The 21,618-nt window shown below is 46.9% G+C and overlaps 1 protein-coding gene across 6 annotated transcripts in view; it reads right to left on the bottom strand.

Annotated features, from left to right (window-relative positions):
- Positions 1–21,618, bottom strand: part of RBM33 (RNA binding motif protein 33) — a 114,631-nt gene that overhangs the window by 29,003 nt on the left and 64,010 nt on the right. For 3 of the 6 annotated variants that reach the window (XM_023744273.1, XM_023744270.1, XM_023744271.1), the window contains exons 10-14: positions 8,924–9,056; positions 8,226–8,569; positions 6,686–6,973; positions 4,669–4,950; positions 712–1,377 (exon numbers count right to left, since the gene is read on the bottom strand). In XM_023744273.1, the coding sequence (XP_023600041.1) occupies positions 712–1,377; positions 4,669–4,950; positions 6,686–6,973; positions 8,226–8,569; positions 8,924–9,056 (1,713 nt within the window). The remainder of the gene's footprint in view (positions 1–711; positions 1,378–4,668; positions 4,951–6,685; positions 6,974–8,225; positions 8,570–8,923; positions 9,057–21,618) is intronic. The other 3 variants (XM_023744272.1, XM_023744274.1, XR_002826309.1) reach the window with 2 other exon arrangements.

The following is a 21,618-nucleotide window of genomic DNA, read 5'->3' as shown; positions in this document are numbered from 1 at the left end:
ACGGACCACCCAGAATGTGCTGCGGAATCCTGTCAGTACAGCAAGGCTAAGCCCCCCTCTATAAAAAAGCAGGTATCTACACATGGCTTCTTGAAAGGACAACCTGTGCCACGGACATCTGTCTGCCTCTGTTCAAGAACTAAATTGTCCAAACCGGGCTGGAAAACAGCAATGACTGCCTTAGCCTTAGGGAGAGTGATCTAAAACGGCCACTGTCACAGGGAGACAGACAAAAGTGTGCTTGCCTCTGACCTGCAACCCAGGTACTTGCCCTTGACTGCGAATGGAACCCGTGACCCTCAGGTGTGCAGGCCGAAGCTCTAATCCCTGAGCAACACCGGCCAGGGCCACCGTGGTTGCACTTTAGAACTCTGCTCATCCTGTTGCCCCTGAATCTAAAGCTACACACGAGTCACTTGCTTTGTGGTAAAGGAAATTTTGTGTTTAATTCTGTGTTCATAATAGTACCACAAATTATCCTCAAAAAGACTCTAAAACTGAGAAAGGTCTAAGTGAAGAACAGAGACAACTGAACACCATGGTCAGCACGGACACTGCAGCTCTCATACCAGCTTCCCGAAAGAAGGGCTGGTCCACGTGACTGTACAGAAGCAACCTACCTCCCTCTGCTCACACACCTGCTCTGGGAATGAGGGCATTCTAAGTGAAGGATGCAGAGATTCAAGAGGCACAGTGACCTCGTCAACTTACCCCACCTGACAACTTAATCACCCTGACTTTGGAGCTGACATGCGGCCCATCTCCGCCACCGCTGTTTGCCCGGTGCATGACAGTCCTTTTGGCGCCAGGCTTGGAGTCAGGGGGCCGGCCCTGGAGGGCTGTCACTCGGGCGGTCTGTGCTGGGGGCGGCTCGTCCCCATCCTCGGGCTGTGCCTGCAGGACTCTGTGTCTCAAGTGCTTCAGTGGTTTGACCGGCTGTCCTGAATACTGCATGTTAGCACCAGGTGGCACAAAGTTTGACGTCTTCGGCTGAAGACTTGAAAGAGCAACATCTTGGTTTTTCACGAGAAGTCTGTTTTTCACATTCTGTCGGCCCTGGGCACCAGGGAAGGGTAGCAAGGGGTTTCCATTGGTGGGCAACGGCAATGGCAACGCCGGTGGCTCTTCCCGCTCCGCAGGGGCCCCAGTGCTGCAGAGTTGCTGTTGCTGCTGCTGCTGTTGCTGCTGCTGCTGTTGCTGCTGCTGCTGCTGCTGCTGCTGCTGCTGCTGCGCCAGCCTCTCCAGTAGCTCCTTCTTCCTGGCTCCGGCCTGCTGCTGCCGGCGCATCTCCTTCTGCTTCAGGATCTCCTCCCGTAGGCGCTTCTGCTCTTCTATCTTTAAGCGGTACAGCCTCGTTTCTTCATCTTCATCAGGAAACTGGAACAGAGAACACACACGGCTTACTTGGCAGCACCAGACAAGGCGACCGTTCCAGTGTATTTCTACAAACTCAGAAAATGCAAAAGTATAAAAACCCTTTCATTCAAAATTTGAAAGACACTAAGTATAACGCCTTCCTCTGAAGAGGGGGAAAATTATGCAATAGCTAACTTAGAAAATCTTATCAGAATATTAAAAATGAAAGAATGTACATTTCCATTCATGTATAAGTCTGAAACCAATTAAACCATTCAAGATATCAAAATATGTTTTGAATGGAAATAGCCACAGTAGGGGCCGCACTGTCACACAGGTTTTATCTGGCTCTTCTCTGACGAGCCAACAAAAGGTGGGTGTAAATGACCTGAAAGGGCCTGATTAGAACTATTGATTTTTCGTACAGAATTTCAGCCTGATCTCAAACTCATTTGTCACAGAATAATTGGTGGTAATGAACAGCACAAGTCAATCTCTCTGACCTTGAACTCATGCACTCTCCTCAGAATCAAAATGCTGTCAATGGCAATATTGGAATATTAATGCTATCTAAGGAAAGCTCTAATATGCCAGCCCCAGACCATTATGAGAGTCTTCCAAAAAAAATCTCAGGAAAGTCTGGTAACTTTCACCAAAACCATGCAATAAGGAAAGTTTATTAAAAGTTAGGCACTTAGCCCTAGCCTGTTTAGCTCAGTGGACAGAGCACTGACTCACAGACTGAAGGGTCCCAGGTTCGATTCCGGTCAAGGACACATACCTCAGTTGCAGACTCAATCCCCTCTCCAATTGGGGCGTGTCCAAGAGGCAAGCAATCAATGTGTCTCTATCACATCGATGTTTTTCTTTCTTTCCACCCTCTCCCGCCCCCCCCTTCCCTTCCACTCTCTCTAAAAATCAATGGAAAAATATCCTCAGGTGAGGATTAAAAAAAAAAAGTTAGGCATTTGTTAAAAATGGCAGTTATTTTCTTTAAAGGCATCACAGATACGCTCCATCCACAGATCCTTCACAAAAGATTGTAATAGGAATTAATCTATCTAGAGGTCAGCTATTAACAAACAAACCTTAAAAATTAGGAGTTAAAACCAAAATATAACTGCAGACCCTACTGGTGCCCCCAGAGCCCATGCACTTGACCTACAGGACAGAGTCGGGCCCTCATCAGGGCTTGCTTGTCATTTTAGAAGCAATTTTAGAAGCATTCTGACCAAGTCAGCTATCTAACTGAAAGTTTAGGGCAGATGTGAAACAGCAAATCTGAAGTCAGATGAGGCCACACAGGTAGGTGTAACAAGTAAACAGCATTGAAAAAGTGAGGGGCCAGGCCACTCATGGAGGAGCAGACAGCTGGGGAGTAGTGACAGGTCCAGGGCTCCCTGCCTCAAACGCAGTAACAGTCACTGAGATGTGTCCCTAAGCAACCAAGAAAGAGTTAAAGTACCAGTATGTTCAAGAACATAGCTGGGAATACTTCTAAATAGGTTTGTCCTTTATCGTATCATTATCGATTAAGTGAATGTAAGAAAATAAACTACAAAACAAATAGAAGACATTTTAAGATGTAAAAAATTTTACTTCTGGTCCATTCTATGTGCACAGAAAACTGAAAGCAAACAAATGAAGACACTGCGTACACATGGTCACCTGCAAGTTCCTTTTCACGCACAAGCACCTGTTTGGTTCTACAGAAACTGACACTGCGGAACCCACTGAATCACCAGTAAAGAACAGACAGCCATGTGCAGCAATGCTATGCCTAAAGGCCACTTTTGTCCTTTTATTTAGATTCTGTTGTTATAAAAGTGCATGTAACTTAATTTTTCTGAACCAGTCTGTGATGAGTGAAGAGCTGGCTATGTAAATTAAAAGCAGGATAAAATTTTTAGCAAGGATTTTTTATAAACTGCCCCAATCCAGTCTGTAAATCTAATTTTTTCATATATTTGATTTTAAAACCAAGTCACCCTTCTTCTATTAAGAGCTTATTAAATGTCAACTCAATATTTTGACTTTATATTGACACTTCTGATTAGTAACACATTACAACTGCTTACAATTTATTAGCAGAAAATCTGACTTCCCTCCAAATTTAACTATTAGTGTTGACTGGTTTTTATATAATTAAGAAAACATGACTTGCCTATATTTTTATCAAAGGACACTCTTCATGACATTCTTTTATATTAAGTTAACACATGACACTAATTTATAATATTCTACATAAATTTTATCAATACCATATCCCAGGCACATGCACTCAATGGCTAAAGAAATGGAGGCTTGTGAGAAGTGAAGTGTGAAGTGACTTGCTCAGGGACATGGTGTTGGCGCTGGTGGGTCATTCCAAGGGTGTGCTTCTCACCTATGCTCCATTAGACACCTCGTCCTAGTTAGAACCCAGGACTTACAGACACTGCCCACGGCATGTATTTGTACTTCTGGCAACAGCCTAGGATTAAATCTTGACTGCACAGAAGCATGAGACAAGCACAGCCATTTCTTTTCCAGGAGACCAGTGACACAGATTTTACCAATACTTAACAAGAGCTAATTAAAAAGCTCAGGACCAAATCTGTACTAACACCACTACACAAAAAAATAATCTAGTGGCCACAACTCAATCAAGGTGCAAATAAGATCTCAATTGGAAACCATGTTACATACCGACTTGCATTTACTCTTTATTCTTACATTTATACCTACTGGAAATCAGCAATAATGGCACAGGTCGAAATAAGCTCCCCCCCCCCCCCCAAAAAAAAATCTACTTAAAGGTTAAAAAAGTGGTCCTATCTTCTAGCCGTGCACAGTGTAAAATGGTCCACATTGAGAACCAGCTAACTAACTACACAGCTCACGGGCCAAATCTACCCTAGCATTACTCTGTCATCAAGCTTTACTGGAACACAGCCACCTCTGATGATGCTAGAACTGTCTATAATTGCTTTTGTGCTAACAATGCAGAATTGAATATTATGAGAAACAGGTTGGACTATCAAGTCTGACATTTTTATTATCTCAACGCTTTAAGGACTTGTTTGCCAACCCCCAACATATACAGACTCTATAGCATACAATTTTAACTGTGCAAGTGCATAAATACCATCTAATATCAAAACCAGTGAGAATGAGGGTGTATGTTATATGAACATGACTGTGAGGTTAAAAGAAGGACCTAGTTGAGAAAAAGTGGTAAGATTTGGTGATAACTCGCCAGATCAGAGTGAACTCAGGGGTATAAATGGATTATAAGGCTTCCTGTTATTTTTTAATAGCAAAGAGTCCTACCTCTGGTTCTGCTTTTGCTTCTTCCTTAGGTTGACCCTCAGGGCTAATGGGCTTGGCCTTCAAGTCCGTCTTCCCCTGTGTGTTCCTAGGCCCAGGTCTCAAGGGTGGTGACATGCTGTCCATCGGCTTTCCATGAGCACCAGGCGTGGATGCACCACGACTGTTACTCAGTTCCATGACGTGCGAGGGCGCTATTGGTAACTCACGCAAGTTACTGTTTCTGGCAGCAGTTGGCTGCAGCTGCTGCATTGGCCGTTTGGTTACATTCTGAGACGTCGTATTCTATCACAAGAAGACATAAATTCAAATTACAACAAGAAACTTGGGAGGACCACAGAAAGGCACATTAGATTATTAGATAAAAATAGTTAGAAATCATTCTAATTAGTGACTTCTCTTTCAGGGGCAGACACTTCTCCCATCCATACTTTTTTCAAAATGAATGTTCCCTGCTCAGTGCGGAAGCACACCCTGCTGGTAAGGACTGGGACCCCTAAGGGGGTCACACTGCTAACAGACAGACAGGCTCTGAACTGTGGACTCACAGCAGGGCACTGCAGGTGGGGCTTGAGTCTGGGGACAGAGCCAACAAAAGACTCCATCTGCACAAGGAGTTGGCAGCACCATTTTTACTGGGTCCCCTAAGTTTACAGTGGACCAAGCAAAGATACAAGCATTAAGTCAGTGCCCTCCCTGGAGGAGAAAGATACCCGTGAGTTTTCTCCAAGAGGAAACACTTGGTTATGTCCATCCTTGGGATTCTTAACAGAATCCCAACACCTGCGGGGGGGAGGGGGGGGGTACAGATGTGAGATGGCTGGGGGGATTCAGTTCTCAGATCGCGCGCTGGCGTCAATATGTAAGGACACAAGGCCAGGCAGGTGGTTTGCCACTGCTCTAATAAAATAAAACCCTAGTTACAAACCACTGTCTTCCCAGATCAGGAAATCCTTTCTTATTTCTCATACCATTTAGTCTCATTGTTACTTTAAGAAACAGGTATGAGAAATTTTGAGATTAAAAGTAGCTAAATGACATGCTTGAAGCTTGAGGTACCAAGTGATAGTATAAAAGGAAAAGCCAACTGTCACCTTAGAGCCTAGAACTCTAACCATTAGATTCTTTATAAAAAGGTGTTATTTAATAGAAAACAGGCGATAACAGTGACTACTGTTTTTTATTTTTAAAGCAGTATACTCCCTAGTTTCTTTCCATGCATGACCAACCACACATTTGCTGATGGTCCCCGAGAGTATATCCTCACAAATAAAAGCACAGTTAAATATAAGCTCCACGAAGGCAGGAAACCTGCCTATTGCTCACGGCTGTGTCAGGAACGAGAGGAGTGCCTACCAAGAGGACATTCAATACATTCTTCCCGAATTCACTTACTTATTTACTCAGAGCCCAAGGAGATCATCTGTGTGTCAAAAAGCCAGCCACTGGCAAAGGGTGACTGTCACCCGAAACTATGTTCTGAAGTGACGTGTCTGTGAATTACTAATATCATCGCTACAGCCCTAACCGGTTTGGCTCAGTGGATAGAGTGTCGGCCTGGGGACTGAATGGTCCCAGGTTCGATTCCGGTCAAGGGCATGTACCTTGGTTGCGGGCACATCCCCAGTAGGAGGTGTGCAGGAGGCAGCTGATCCATGTTTCTCTCTCATCGATGTTTCTAACTCTCTATCCCTCTCCCTTCCTCTGTAAAAAAATCAATAAAATATATTTTAAAAAAAAAATATCATCGCTACAGGAACACACAGATACACAAGAGTAAGAAACTGAAGTAAACAACATGAGGAGTCTTTCGGGCACAGGAGAGACACTATTCATTTCTGTAGTCTAGAAGACCAGTTTCCTAAGCGGTTTTTAAACATGCGTTCACTGCGGGAAAATGCATGAGGTGCTTCGTTAATTCAATCAGAACTAGAAACTACTCTGGCTCAGGAATTCTGCCCCTGATGTTGTGACTTGAAAGGCATCGCTGGCAGATGGCAGAAGACAGGTGGACACTCACATGCCTCAGCCCCTGGCGCTGGGGGCACTGCATCCGACTGCTGTTCTGCTGAGGCTGAGCCGTCTGCATATGAGGCCTGAACTGGGGCTGCGACATGGGCATCAGAGGTGGCGGGGGAACAGACAGGTGGTGGTGGTGCTGGTGCTGCTGCGGCTGGTGAGGAGGCTGGTGCTGCGGCTGGGGGGGCGGTGGGTGCTGCGGAGGTGGCTGCAGCGGGGGCTGCTGCTGAGGCTGCGGTGGAGGCTGGTGGGGAGGGGGCAACGGGGGGTGCAGGGGCCCCTGCCATGCCAAAAGAAAAAGAAACAACAGTTTATAATGCATATACTAGTTATGTTCCAATTCAGCCCTTCCCTTAGAAACCCCAACACCAAAAAGAAACTTGAAGCGGTACAAATTTCATTTCAGATTTGTTGATGGAGGTGATGTTATATTTACTCTAAGTCCTTTTAATCTCAAAATTCCAAGGATTTGTCCTAAGGAGACTGGTAAGGATACAAACATAACCTCTAGGATCTTCCCCGCAGCACTGTCTCTAAGAACGTGTACAACCCAGTGACGCCGTCAGTGCAGCCTATGAGCGGGTCTGGTGTGCAGTGACAGGTAACTCCCTGCGGAAAAGCATGCTGAGGACGGTGCTCTGAAGAGCCTGAGAAGCATGAGCACCCAATGCTAGTGGTGACTGTTTCAGATGCCGGGCTTACTTTCCTCTTTAAATACTTATCTCTACTTGAATACTTCTACAATGAAGATGTAGTCACTGTATTTTTTTTAAATAAAAAGAAAAACAGGGAGGCAGAAGAGGGTAAAGGTATAAATGGCAATAGGAGGAGACTTGACTTGGGGTGGTAAACATGCACATACAAAAAAGAAAAACAAAGACATTTTATCCTACTCTAACACCCTAAATAATCACCATTTTCCTCTTTTCGGTATAAACGCACACCCTCTGTGTTCCTAAGCTGCTTCAGGCACGCCACCATCATGTATTTAATCCTTTGCTTCAAGCACAAACAGAAAAGTGCTGGGAAGGAGGAGCTCACACATCCAGGCCGCCCATGAGAGAGCTCACCAGCAGAGGGCACTCAAACTCATCCAACGAGGAGGAAGGAACAGCAACACTTCCCCCAGGGGGAACCTTCCACTGCACACTGCAGTCATATCAGCTGACAAACAACTTTATTTCCCCTGTAAACCTTATACGACTTCCAGTGATGAGCAAAGATATTGTCAAAATACATCCTACTTATATTAGCAGTACAGCCATTAATAAAACTTTAAAATCTTAATAATGAATGTTTTCACTTCCCCAAAATTCACAATCACCTTTTCCATTTCCCCTATGACTAAGGAGATAACCAATACTGTCAAGAGATGATCTGTTGTAAACAGTTAATAGCCTTCTTCTTTAAATAACCTCCCGATCTTAGGAGACTAGAATAAAAATATGAAACTTTGTCTTCAAAAACACCAGACCCAGACCTGCAGCACCCTCCTCCTCCTCCACAGGCCACCTGCCCCACAGCCCACCCGCCCCGAGTACCTGCAGGTTAGGCTGTGCGTGTGCGGGCAGAAATGGCTGTCCGGGGCCTGGCAGGAAGGGCTGTCGAGGAGGAATGAAAGGCCGCGTGGCAGCGGACCCTGGCTGGCTGAAGTGCAGCAGGCCCACGGGACCTGGAGGCTGCAGGGTGGGCCTCACAGGCCTCTCTCTAGGGAACACGGGCTGCTGTCCTTGCTGATTAAAAGCTGGTCCGGGCTGAGTGAATGGTAAGGGACTGGGCGTGGGCACCGGGTGAGCGCTGCTGAGAAGTGTTGGAGGGGGTGGCGGTGGTGGGGGGCTTCGCTGCTCCAGAAAGAGATGACTCGGGAAACGAGGTTCACCTGAAACTGAAAGGCACCAGGATGTCACCCTCTGGCTATACAGAACGTGCACTCTGTAGAAAGCTGGTGCACACAGTCTTCCTACAGACAAAATTCCAAGTGGTGGCAGGGTGCGAATGCTTGAAAAGAATCCTAGATTTCCCCTTACTTCTCCACTGCTTCACTAGTCATTTTCTAGAACTGATTTCCTTTTGTGTATGTGAAGTTCACATTTCAGACACCAGTCCTGTCCACTGTTAGCACTGGAAATGACAGGCAGAAGTGCTAGGGCACAAGAACTGGATGCTTAACAAAAGCTCCTCATGGGAGCTAAATTCAGTTTAAAACAGAAGTGTGTCCAGGCCCATCACTGTCCCTTACCTCCTAAGAAGAAGGGGTCTCGCTCCTGGGGAGGGGGTGGTGCTCTCCACTGGTCCTGCAGAGGAAGCCGTGGGGGCTGGCTAAAATTGTTGGGAACCGGTCCAGGGGTGTGCTGTGCGAATTCTGGAGGGCCCTAAAGAACAACAGGGAAAGAAGATGACAGGCAGAAAAATACCCTGTACATGGAGCCGAGTTTTCCCCTGAAAACATCAATTAACTTATCTCCCTTAGCCCCCATCCCCCCCAGTTCATAACTACATGTTAACAAAGTAAATGATTCAGCCATATGAAACAGTCAAACATCAAAACACAGCATCTAAAAATTAATTCCTTGTTTTCATATGTCTACAGCACCAAAAGAACATTCTTTTTAAGCTTATTGAAATCCGGGTAATTATTGACCTTCTTGCCTTTTCATCCGAAAGACACAATGCCTCATTTGGATGTTCCTGATATTTATCTTCTCAAACATGCTATTCTTTGCTACCTTTTTAACACAACCATAAGCTACAGATATCGAGCTGCTTTACTTCAAAAGAAGGCAAAATAACAGAATTTATACTACAACAAAAATTAGCAATCTCTGACAAAACAGGAAAATGTGAAATGTATAAGAAACCACGCTACTACAAAAGAAATATTACATAGTTGGATTCCACTGGATAAAAATTTCTAAACTCTTAAAGATAAACATTATTTAGTAGCAAAATGTTTACTAGTAAAACTCTATAGGTAAACTAAAATTACTTTATTTTCAGCTGGTCTTTCGAAAAGTCAAAGATTTTTAAAAACAAACATTTGCTTAATAATGCCTCACATTTTTGGATGCATAGAAAGAAGGCCTCACCCTGAGGTGGGGGACAGAGGCAGACTGGAGGGAGTCAATGGGGGAAGAAGAGGTCATATGTAATACTTTCAACAATAAAGATTTAAAAGAAAGAAAGGCCTCACAATTTCCCCTCCTCTAGAAAGAATTCATTAATATACACATCACCAAAATAATTTCTATTTAATAACACCTCATTCCTTGAAACTCAGCCATTATTTCTCAATTTTTAAAAAGTAATTTTTGTTGATTTCAGAGAGGAAGAGAGAAAGAGATAGAAACATCAATGATGAGAGAGAATCATTGATCAGCTGCCTCCTGCACGCTCCACACTGGGAATTGAGCTTGCAACCTGGGCATGTGCCTTGACCTGGAATCGAACGGTGACTTCCTGGTTCATAGGTCGACATTCAACCACTGAGCCATGCTGGCCGAACATTTCTCAACTTTTTAAAACCACACTCCCTTCTCATAAAATTCTAATGCGTTTTCTGTCATTTGATTACTAATACAATTAGCTGTGACATATTTTAAAACGTTGAAAAGCTTTTGCAAACTACATTTGCCTTCCTTCTCCCTTTAAGGATGTGCTCGACCCATGGCATTGCATGAATAATACAAAATGAACACGAGTATAAACACAAACCTGTAAGACCCATGACTATATGATGTTAAAAAAATTATGTTTAAGCACAAATATTACATCTTTATAAAAACAAACTAATGGCCCGGTGCACGAAATTCGTGGACATTAAAAGGGAATTAGAGAAAATATTTTAATATTGCTATTTGCCCTTTCTCTATAATATAAGTGTCAGAGATGAAAGAAAATTAGTAAAATGTATATGAAAATCTCCCTCCTGTCAGAGTCTGGGGCGCACCGTGGGACCCAGAGTCAAGTCCCCACCCACCCACACACACCTCGAAATCACGGGAGACCCAGACCCAGCCGGCCCCACCCCCGTCAAGCCCTGCTGGGTGGGGGGTGCGGCCTCAGGTCCCCTGTCAAGCCCCACCGGGCAGGGGGATGCAGCCTCAGGTACCCCAGCCCTGGCGCGAGGGCGCAAGGGCGTGATGACCATTTGCATATTAGCTCTTTAATATATAGGACACTAGGTACTTATTAAAACATATGGAATAGGAAGCCCCCGAGATTAAATTCTTATAGTCTTTGTTACTTTAAGTGAAATCAAGGGAATTCTCACCTTACCAATGTTTGACATTAGGGATTGCCACTTCTCACCTCTAGATTAAGGACATCAAATGAGACTACCAGAGCAATAAACGTTCAGTAACTGAGAAGTGTAAAATGTACAAGTGAGAACACACAACAGATGCAATCATATTACAAGTAAATGTACACATTTTCTCACGTTAATTTGAGACTTTACCAATATAATGCTTTGACATGGATATTCTTCAATATTTAATATTTTTACTATGGTAATACTAAGCTAGAAAAAAAACGCTGATAGCGTGACTGTCTCACACTGTTACTTATCAAATGCGCATGAGGACTTCCAATGAGCTTGCCTCCTTTCTGCCATGGCCCCATACTTTCCTCTTGTTCTAAAAAGATTTTTATTTTGTCCTGGTTGGTGTGCTCAGTGGTTAGAGCATCGGCCCATGCACGGAAGCATCTCGGGTTCAATTCCTGGTCAAGGGATTCCTGGGTTACAAGTTTGATTCCCGGTCCCAGGCAGGGCCCATTCAAGAGGCAACAGATTAACGTGTCTCTCACATCAATGTCTGTCTGTCTGTCTGTCTCTCTCTCTCTCTCTCTCTCTCTCTCTCTCTCCCTCCCTCCCTCCCTCCCTCCCCTTCTCCCCCCTTTCCTCCTTTCTACTCTCTCTAAAAATTAATGGGAAAAATATCCTCAGGTGAAGATTTTTAAAAATTTTCTGATTTTCTGTTTGAAGTCAACAAAATAGGTACTGTGCATTTATGTACACATGTATTTCAACAGGTAACTAGACAGAATATGTGTTTTAAAGGATTTATTTATAAAATACAGCATTAGTATCCTATCTTCAGTTTCATATATCTTTTTTCTCACATATATATATTTCAAAACTTGGTTTAAAATTATCTTCCAAACTTTCTGGTAACAAATTAGCAACCAAGGTCCTATTTTTTTTAAAAATGTTTAAACCATTTCTCTTGAAGTGGCACTGAAAATAAAGTTACAAATTGCCTGCCCTGTTTTGTGGCAAGGTTTGACTGGTCACCCTGCCTCCACACATGCAATGTGGCGACCAATCAGCACCCCTCACCCGCTCAATAAAGCCTCTGTCACCTAAGCAGCGGATTCAAACTGTTTCCATCTATACTTGACTGTGCCTCTTCTGGGGGAGGGGACACCAGGAAAAAGTTTCAAACAGTAAGTACAGAAGGGACAGGATAAGATTCATTAAAATAATTTACAGTGAGAAATGCAAAACCCACAGATCACAAGCATGCTCCTAAGACATGAGCGGGACAGCACCACAGCCTGAAACAAGCTACTAATGTAAAAGGTCAAAGAAATCACTGAGATTTAAATGTTCCAAATGAGAAAGTTATTTTTCATGAGGTTTTAACTTACAAATTAGTAAAATATTAACACCTACATGAAGACAAATGACAAAACATTTTCAACCTTTAAAGCACAATAGCTCTCCCCAAATACTTTATTGTGGTCATTTATAAATAGATGGGTGTGGTCTGCACAGGAGAGAGATTTGGGGGGATGGATCTCAGCAATGCAACAGTGCCCATGCAAACCCCCCAAAAGCCCCTCTGTACAGAAGTGGCTATCAGCAGGGGCGCTGCTGCTTTGGGGACGGTCCAAGAGAACTGGTCTGGAGAACCTCAGGGTCCAAGCCAACTCTCGGAAGCACTGGGTCTCTTCGTGTTCTTAAAGTCATACAGAAAATGGAAAGACCACTCTATTACTACATCTGGTCAGATTTCTCATTTAAAAAATAGGACAAGTATGCTGAATTACAGCCAGATGGAAGCATTAGGCTACTGCGTCTATACCTGTGTCGGTCACCACTATGTAATGAGCTGTGCTTTTGCTCACAATTAGAAGATGTTTGGAAGGTTCCTGACTCTCTGTCTTGACTAGTAAACACGGCTTTCTTCCTCATTTCATACGAGAAGCCTTGATAGCTATTGCTACTTTCCTTACCCGGCGCACAAAGAACTAGAAAATACCTGGTTTCTCCTGGCGTCTGTGGTCCTTTATGAATTCCATGATTGCACTTCACTGCCACCCGTCTCGGGAAGCTTGCTGCTGAGGCTCTGAACAGAGCTGGCCATGCCGTGGCTGTCCCAGGCCTCTATGTAACCTTCCCCTCCTCCTTCCATTAGAGAGTGACTTCCCAGTCCTCCCACAATTGGTTTTCTCATTACAAATAAGGCCAAACGCAGCTGGAAGAGCAGACTGGCTTCCCCCAATGCAGACAGGAGGTCTGCTGAGTTTAGATTCTGACTCTGCCACGAGTGGAGCTAAGAAAAGTGTTCTCTCCTTTACCCCTTCACCCTCTTCTGGAAGTGCCTGCTCAATTACAGGAACAAATTCAAAGAGAGACTGAAGTGGTTTAGTTTTCAACAGAAACTTCAAGATGTCTAAGAACTAGGTACCTTATTTCTCGGGTCTCTAAGCACTTGCAGATTTCCTGGGAGACTATTTTAAATATTCATAAACTCTAAAGACATTTTTTGGTATTAAACTGAAAATATATTGGGATCACATATCTTGGCCCCTTTGGAATTTTAATATTGTGTTTTCATCACTTCCCCAAACCGTCTTTTCTTTAATTATCCATGTGCTGTCTAACCAGATACACACAGGTATTCAAATGTTATGGACTCTTTCTTCAGCAGTAATATTTTTTTTTTTTAGCAGTAATATTTAACCAGAACTTTATTCTATGATCCTTTATCCTTTATCCTAGTAAGTGAGAATGCTCAACTGATAGGCCTGTGTCTCCGGCCTTCCCACTCACTAGCACAGCCCTGAGCACATGACTGAACCTCTCTGGGCCTCGGTATTCCCATCTGTAAAACAGTCCTATCTCCTGGGAGAAGTTACAGGAACATGCACGAAGTACTTATGACAGTCCCCAGCAATAATGAAACCTCACTGTGCCTGGCATTGTCATTTTTATAATACAATTTTGCAGACAACATTCCACCATAGGTGTAATACACAGCTTCTGACAATTATGTGTTTCCTGATCAAGTGAAAGACAAATCAGCATAGATCCCTTCCTGCATCCTCATTCTAATTTCAAACCAGAAAGCCTGCTCACATAAGGTGTGGCCTAGCCCAGGAATTCACCTCCTAAATCTCTCTTAACTCTGCTCCCATTTCTCTGTGCCCCTCAATGCCAGGTTATTTCCATGCTTGGCACAGAGCCTGTCACACAGACGCTTACAAATATTTAATACAGGGGTGGGGAACCTTTTTTCTGCCCAGGGCAATCTGCATATTTATAACATCACTCACGGCCATACAAAATTATCAACTTAAAAATTAGGCTGCTATATTTGTTCTAAAACATTTAATTAACCTACCCTTAATGCCTTGGCAGGGCCACACCAAATGATTTCGTGGGTCTTATATAGCTCCCGGACCAAATGCTCCCCCACACCCCCCGAATTTCACAGATGGATGGATGGATAAACTGCCTATTTCTAAGAGCAAGGAGGTGCCGGCCCCACACTGGAACATGGACTACCAAAGCATGGTCAACACCTGGCTGCCCACAAGGCAGTCCAGTCAGTGAATGGCTGGATGCTTCAGGAAGGAAATAAAGGAGCTGAGACATAGTGGGGAGGGGCTGGGCAAGCAGCCCTGAGGCTCCAAGCTGAGCATATTTGGGGTACACACAGTGCACGAGGACCGGGGTAAGCCAACGTGAACAGAACCTAGATCTTGGACTTAGCTCCAGGACAGAAGTCACTTAAGGTCACGGTAATGATCCTATCTAATAAAGAGGGAATATGCTAACTAACCATCATGCCATCACAAAGATGGTGGTGCCCACAGCCAATAAGGAGGGAATATGCTAATTGACTGTCCACCCTCAAAGATGGTGACAATCACAGCCAATAAGGAGGGAATATGCTAATTGACTGCCCTGCCCTCAAAGATGGCGGTGCCCACAGCCAATAAGGAGGAAATATGCTAATTGACCACCCCGCCCTCAAAGATGGCAGTGCCCACAGCCACAAGATGGTGGCACTCAGTCCCCTCAGCCCCCCAGCCGCCCAGGGCCAATCCGAGGGTCAGGTAACCAGGGCCGGTCAATGCTTGCGCTGCCGGCAGTGGCGGCAGCAGAGGTGTAACGGGGCATCGCCCGCCCCTGATCACCGGGTCGCCTCTGCTCCTGAGGGCTCGGAGACTGTGAGAGGGGGCAGGTCAGGCTGAGGGAACCCCCTCCAGTGCATGAATTTTCATGCACTGGGCCGCTAGTATCATATAATTAGAGAGGAAAAGCGAGGGAACACAGAGGCGTCTCCTTCACCCGGCAACCATCTGCCCACTTTAGAGAACACCGGTGCCCTCTGAAGAATAAAAGCCAGGAGGAGAGCGTGGGGCCCACGTCCAGCACTGGTGAGAAGGGCAGAGTGCAGGCCAGCTCCCCTTCCTGGCTGCAGACCAACCAAGGAGGAACACACCTTTAAGATGTGTGACGCTCATAAAAACCACACAGGAGGCCCCAAGCAAAATGAGAAACACTTCATTTTCCTGAAAAGGTGGAGCTCAGTCCTAACTGTTCACCCACACATAGAGTATCCACCAGGCATTTTCAGCAGAGCCCATTCTAACAGTAAACACAGATCAACACTTTAAACCAGAAAATGCTCAAGGAAAAGTGAAATATAGGAGTGAGTCTGCACAATGGAAACATTATCATTCTACCCACATGGCATGACACAGATATAGACATCTATGAATAAGACAAATATATAGTCATTTATAAAACATAAAAACAAAATATTTTAGTTTATAAAAAATACTAGAGGCCCGGTGCACAGATTCATGCATCTGTGGGGTCCCTCGACCTGGCCTGCGCCCTCTCCCAATCCAGGGCCCCTCAGGGGATGTCAGACTGCCGGTTTCGGCCCGATCCCCGCAGGCCAGGCCGAAGGACCCCACCGGTGCACAAATCCGTGCACCAGGCCTCTAGTATGCATACAAGATCGCTGGTTAATCTCTTCCTGCCCTCTCCCCTCCCCTCTGAGATTCATCAGTCTGTTCTATGTTTCCATGCCTGTACACTGAGCATCTGCCCCCTGGCGGTCAGTGTGCATCACAGCACTGGATGAATAGTCAAACAGTCGCTTAGGCTTTTATATATCCTACTAGAGGCCCGGTGCACAAAAATTTGTGCACTCGGGGGGGAAGGGGGGGTCCCTCAGCCCGGCCTGTGCCCTCTCGCAGTCTGGGACCCCTCGGGAGATAACGACCTGCTGGCTTAGGCCTGCTCCCGGGTGGCAGAGGGCAGGCCCAATCCCTAGGTGCAGCCCCTGGTCGGGCTCAGAGCAGGGCTGATTGGGGAGTTGGGGCGCTGCCCCCTGTCATGCACAGAGCAGGGCGGATTGGGAGGTTGCGATGCCACCATCAGTCACGCTCAGGGTAGGGCTGATTGGGGGGTTGGGGCACCGCCCCCTGTCACACTCAAGGCAGGGTCAATGGGGAAGTTGCGGGGCCACCCCCTGTGATGCACAGAGCAGGGCCAATCAGGGGGTTGGGGCACTGCCCCCCCCCCCCCCTCACGCACAGAACAAGGCCCATCAAGGGGTTGGGGAGCTCCTCCCTGTCACGCACAGAGTAAGGCCCATAGGGGAGTTAGGGCACCGCCCCGTCACACAGAACAAGGCCGATCAGGGGGTTGGGGCGCCACCACTGTCACACTCAGGGCAGGGCCGATGGGGAGGTTATGGCTCTACCCCGTCACACACACAGCAGGGCCCGTGGGGGGGGTGGGGGGTTGGGGCACCACCCCCTGTCACACACAGAGCCGCAGGGCGATCAGGGGGTTTGGGCGCTGCACCCTGTCATGCTGATCTGGTGCCAGGAGGCCTCGCGGCTCCGCTGATCCCGGTGCTGGGAGGCATATTACCCTTTTACTATATAGAATAGAGGCCTGGTGCACGGGTGGGGGCCAGCTGGTTTACCCTGAAGGGTGTCCTGGATCAGGGTGGGGGTCCCCACTGGGGTGCCTGGCCAGTCTGGCTGAGGGGCTGAGGGCCGTTTTCAGGCTGGCGGGTGACTAACCGCTCCTTTTTTTCTTTTTTTCTTTTTTTATTCTGGGCCAGCTTTAGCTCTGAGGCCTCTGCTGCTGAAAGCAGGTTTCTGGCCTTTGTTTACCTTCTGTATTTGATACAATGTTGCAGTCCGGCTGGCTGAAGCCCGGCTGACTAAAGCAGGTTTCTGGGGTTTTGTTTAGCTTCTATATTTGCAACATAGTTGCTTAGAGTTGCAGCTGAGAGGCCGGCAAGTCAGGCGGGGAACGTTGGAGTCCGCCGTCACTGGAGCAAGCAAGCCTCCCTGTTCGCTTCAGTGCATGGCTGCCGGCCGCCATCTTGGCTGGCAGTTAATTTGCATATCGCCCTGATTAGCCAATGGGAAGGGTAGCGGATGTATGGCTAATTACCATGTTTCTCTTTTATTAGATAGGACTAAGGGCCCAGTACATTAAGATTCATGCACGGGGGGTGGGTCCCTCAGCCCAATCTGCATCCTCTCCAATCTGGGTGCCCTCAGGGGAGCCCTCTCCAATCCGGGAGTTTCTGTCTGTCTTTGCAATCATATGAGCGAATTGTCTGAGACCCCAACCCAGTTTGGTTTTGTGCTCACAGAATATTAGAGGTCTTTTTTTTATCTTTGCTCCATTGGTCGAGATTTCCTGGAAGTTTTAGGATATCTTCCCTTTAATTTTTCCTCGACACTCTGATTTTACTTATGTCTCTCACCTTTGCTCTCCCTCCATCCCCCACCCGCAACAGTAACTTGCTCCAGGCTCACTTTGCTTTAGTGTCTAGGAAATCTCACAACGCGTCTGCCACCAGAACTACGATTCCTAGCATTCCTGGTGCTCCCTGCGCACTGGGCTTCTGCTTCCGGTCCATGGGCTGCCACCAGAACTACGATTCCCAGAATTCCTGGTGCTCCCCGCGCTCTTGGTTTTCACTTCCAGTCCAGGGGCTGCAGAAACGAAAAGGACTGGGAACTTCAGCCGCCCCCAGACCAGGCTGACAGGACCGGACACTCCAGTGGCATCCCTGGGACCCAGGCTGCTCGGTGCCTGCGCACATAGGCCCAGAGCGACCAGGGGGGCAGGAATGCCCTCCGCGTCTCCACAGCGGGCATCCGCCCTGCCCCCTGGCTGCTCGGCGCCTGCGCGCTGCCCACAGGCCCACCATCTTTGTCATACTCACTCCTGATTGGCTTGGTGTGTCACAAAGGGACAGTCAATTTACATCTTTGTCTATTATTAGTATAGGTATAATAAAAGCCAACATGCTAAGTCTCCAACCATTCGTTTGACCGTTTGACCAGTCACTATGATGCGCACTGACCACCAGGGGACAGAGGCTCCAACTGGTAGGTTAGCTTGTTGCTGGGGTCCGGCCAATGGGAATGGGCGAGATGGGCCAGACACACCCTAGAGCCCTCCTGCAGTCCCTTCCCAGCCAGCCAACCTCCCACAGTCCCTCCCCAGCTGGCTGGCCCCAATCGGGACTGGGCGAGACAGGCTGGACACACCCTGGAGCCCTCCCAAGGTCCCTCCCTGGCCCTGATCGTTCATCGGTGGGGTCCCTCGGCCTGGCCTGCACCCTCTCGCAATCCAGGACCCTTCAGGGATGTCGGAGAGCCAGTTTCAGCCTGATCCTCGCAGGCCAGGCTGAGGGACCCCACTGGTGCATGAATCCGTGCACCGGACCTCTAGTATAGATTATGATAGCTCTGGCCAATGTGGCTCAATGGTTGGACCATACACCCCAGGAGTCTGAGCAGTGTCTGGGGTTTGATTCCCGGTCAAGGGCATGTACCTGGGTTTCAGGTTCATTCTCACCAGTCAGGGCGAGTGGGGGAAGCAACAATTAATGTGTCTCTCACATCAAAGTTTCTCTCTATCCCCCTCCCACCCTTCTACTGTCTCTGAAAAGCAATGGAAAAAATATCCTCAGGTAAGAATTAACAAAAATAAATATAAAAATATAAAGCCATTATACACACAGATATCTATATCTAAATTTGCCCAAGTTATAAGAAATGGCTTTGCTCTAAGGCTGGACATCAAGAGTGGAAATTGCTGCAGGACCATGGGTGCTAAGAGAACACAAACCTGTATTTATGGTGCTTGTTGGTTTGCGGAAAAACAGCCACCTTCCCTCCAACCAGGACATTGGTGGCTCATCCGTCTGTGCTGAGTCTTCCTCCCCACACCAGCCAGGCAGCATTTCCCAGTCGGGCCTGCAAGGACTGTGCTGTGTGGCCAAGTTTTGGCAAATGGAATGTGATCAGAAGTAATGGCCAGTTCCACACAAACCTGCCTGACTGATCCCCACTTTTCCCCTCCTGCCAGAATGAGGAGCCTGAGGGTCAGAGGAAAGAGTCCAGAGGATGAGAACTGAATGAAGCCACTTCCTAGTGCCAAGCCCCTGAGGGTCTGGGAGTGTCAGCAAGTGCTCTCTGGCTGATATCCCCATGCTGGACACCTGGGGCTGCTCCCTAAGACTGTCCCTCCAAATGGCCTTCTACCCCAGGGCAGAAAACTCCAAGGTTCCACCCCTTCCTGCCCTGCTCCCCTAATGCCCTTACCAATCTTGGGCACCCAGACCCCACCTGGGCTCTGCCGCCATCACTTCAGGCTCAGCCCACACTGCCGCTGTGAGCTAACAGCAGAGATGTGTGAGTGGGTCAGTCAACCCCAATAGCCTGTGGGGCAGACACTCCATTCACAAAAACCTCCTGAGCAGTTACACACCTCACACTCAGCACAAGGTTAGGAAGCGGAGGGGCCTGGACTCTCCTGGACACCTACACCTCCAGAACCCCTACGCTCTCTATTGTTGGTCATCAACAGCAAATGGCTGAAATGCATCTTCACATCCCTTTATCTGTGCCGATGTTTGATAATCCCAGATGTATCCTTGTACAGAAATCCAATGGCTGACCGGAATGGACAGAAGGCATTAGCAGTTCTTACCTCATCAGCCTATGAGGGACTGCTGAAGGGGTGGGACCAGAGATGCTACCTACAGCCTAAAAGAAGCAGCTGACTCGAGTTGAGTAAACAAGGAAAATTCTGGCTCTGGAAGCTGGTTCAACAGAACAAGAATGGGAAAAAAGGGATTTTTGTGGGCATAACCTTGAACCTGTGACAAGGTGTGGTACCCTGGGCCAGCCAGGTAGAGGACAACAGGGGCCAGGCTCCAGAGAAACTAGCACAGGCCGAGCTGTACAGAGGAGAGAGCCGACCCTAGGAGAGATGGACTTAGTGGTCAGTGCAGTCAGACCCACCAGGAAGAAGCCCATAAGGGCCAGAAGGCGGCGGGTTAGAAAAAAGGGCAGTTGACACAAGATACTACTCAGAAGGCAAGTCCATGACCACAGAGGGCAGCTCCTCTGGAGAGGACAGGAGGCCCTTCCTAGCCACCTGGAGCGTCAGTGGACAACAGAACTGGAGAACCTGAACACTGAAATGAACATGCAATGTTAAACCTAAGTCCTGAAAGCACTCATGGGCTGCTCTCAGCACTGCCTTTTGAGAACAGAAGAAACATTTCACAAAGGGGAGGTAGTCCTGTCCTCACAGCTCGGTTTCATTTTGGACACAGGCGTCCTTTTTCTTCACAACTTACATTTGACCTCATGGAAAAGACTGCTCATTGCGTACCTAGTGCTCATCCTCACTGCTTCCTCGGTGACAGGACGACACTGTGCCCAGCTAAAAACTCCAAATTCCAAGCTGTAGCAAAGGTGGCCCTGTGACTGAGTTGGGCCAACAAGACAGATGGAACAAGACCGCCTTTACAGGCAGCACCCTCTGCCCCACCTACCTCCTCTTTCGCCTGGAATTTGGTAATAAATAAATAAATAAATATGCACATGTGTGCATATGTGTGTGTGTATATATACACACATATTTATATGGGCAGGTCCCTGATACCATCACAGAATAGCCATACCAACTCAGAACTTTCTCATTTTTATGTAAAAACTAAGAAGCTTGGTGTTTAAAGTCACTGATAAATGAGGTTTCTGTGACACGAGAACAACAGTTTGTCTTCCATAAATATAGTGGTGGCAAAACTAAAAGTGTATCTTCCATAAATGCCACAGCAAGAAACAGGCAGAACAAATAACTTTTCCTTAAAGTAGGAAGAAACTCGGGTTCATAGAATTACAAGTAAATTATCCGAAGTTACACTATCACTAAATAACTCAAGACATGGGCGAGATGGGCCGGACACACCCTAGAGCCTCTGGATCAGTGATTCCCAAAGTGGGCACTACCGCCCCCCGGTGGGCGCTGCAGCGATCCAGGGGGCGGTGATGGCCACAGGTGCATTTGGGGGCGATGAGTAACTGCTATTAAAATTTTTAAAAAATTAATTTCCAGGGGCTGAGTAATATTTTTTCTGGAAAGGGGGTGGTAGGCCAAATAAGTTTGGGAACCACTGCTCTGGATATACTAGTATAACCCTCTCTTTCTTCCATGGCCCCAATCTGTCTTCACATAACACCAAAGACACCTGGATGCCAAAGTGTGACACTGCCTGCGAGATCCTCTTGATGTGATCATTCATTATGTAACCTTCTATCATTTCATGGGCATCAAGGATAAATTACAAATGCAGATTT

This window comes from Myotis lucifugus, unplaced genomic scaffold, assembly GCF_000147115.1.
Source record: "Myotis lucifugus unplaced genomic scaffold, Myoluc2.0 scaffold_442, whole genome shotgun sequence".
NCBI lineage: Eukaryota > Metazoa > Chordata > Mammalia > Chiroptera > Vespertilionidae > Myotis > Myotis lucifugus.
This window is presented reverse-complemented; position numbering and strand designations above follow the sequence as displayed.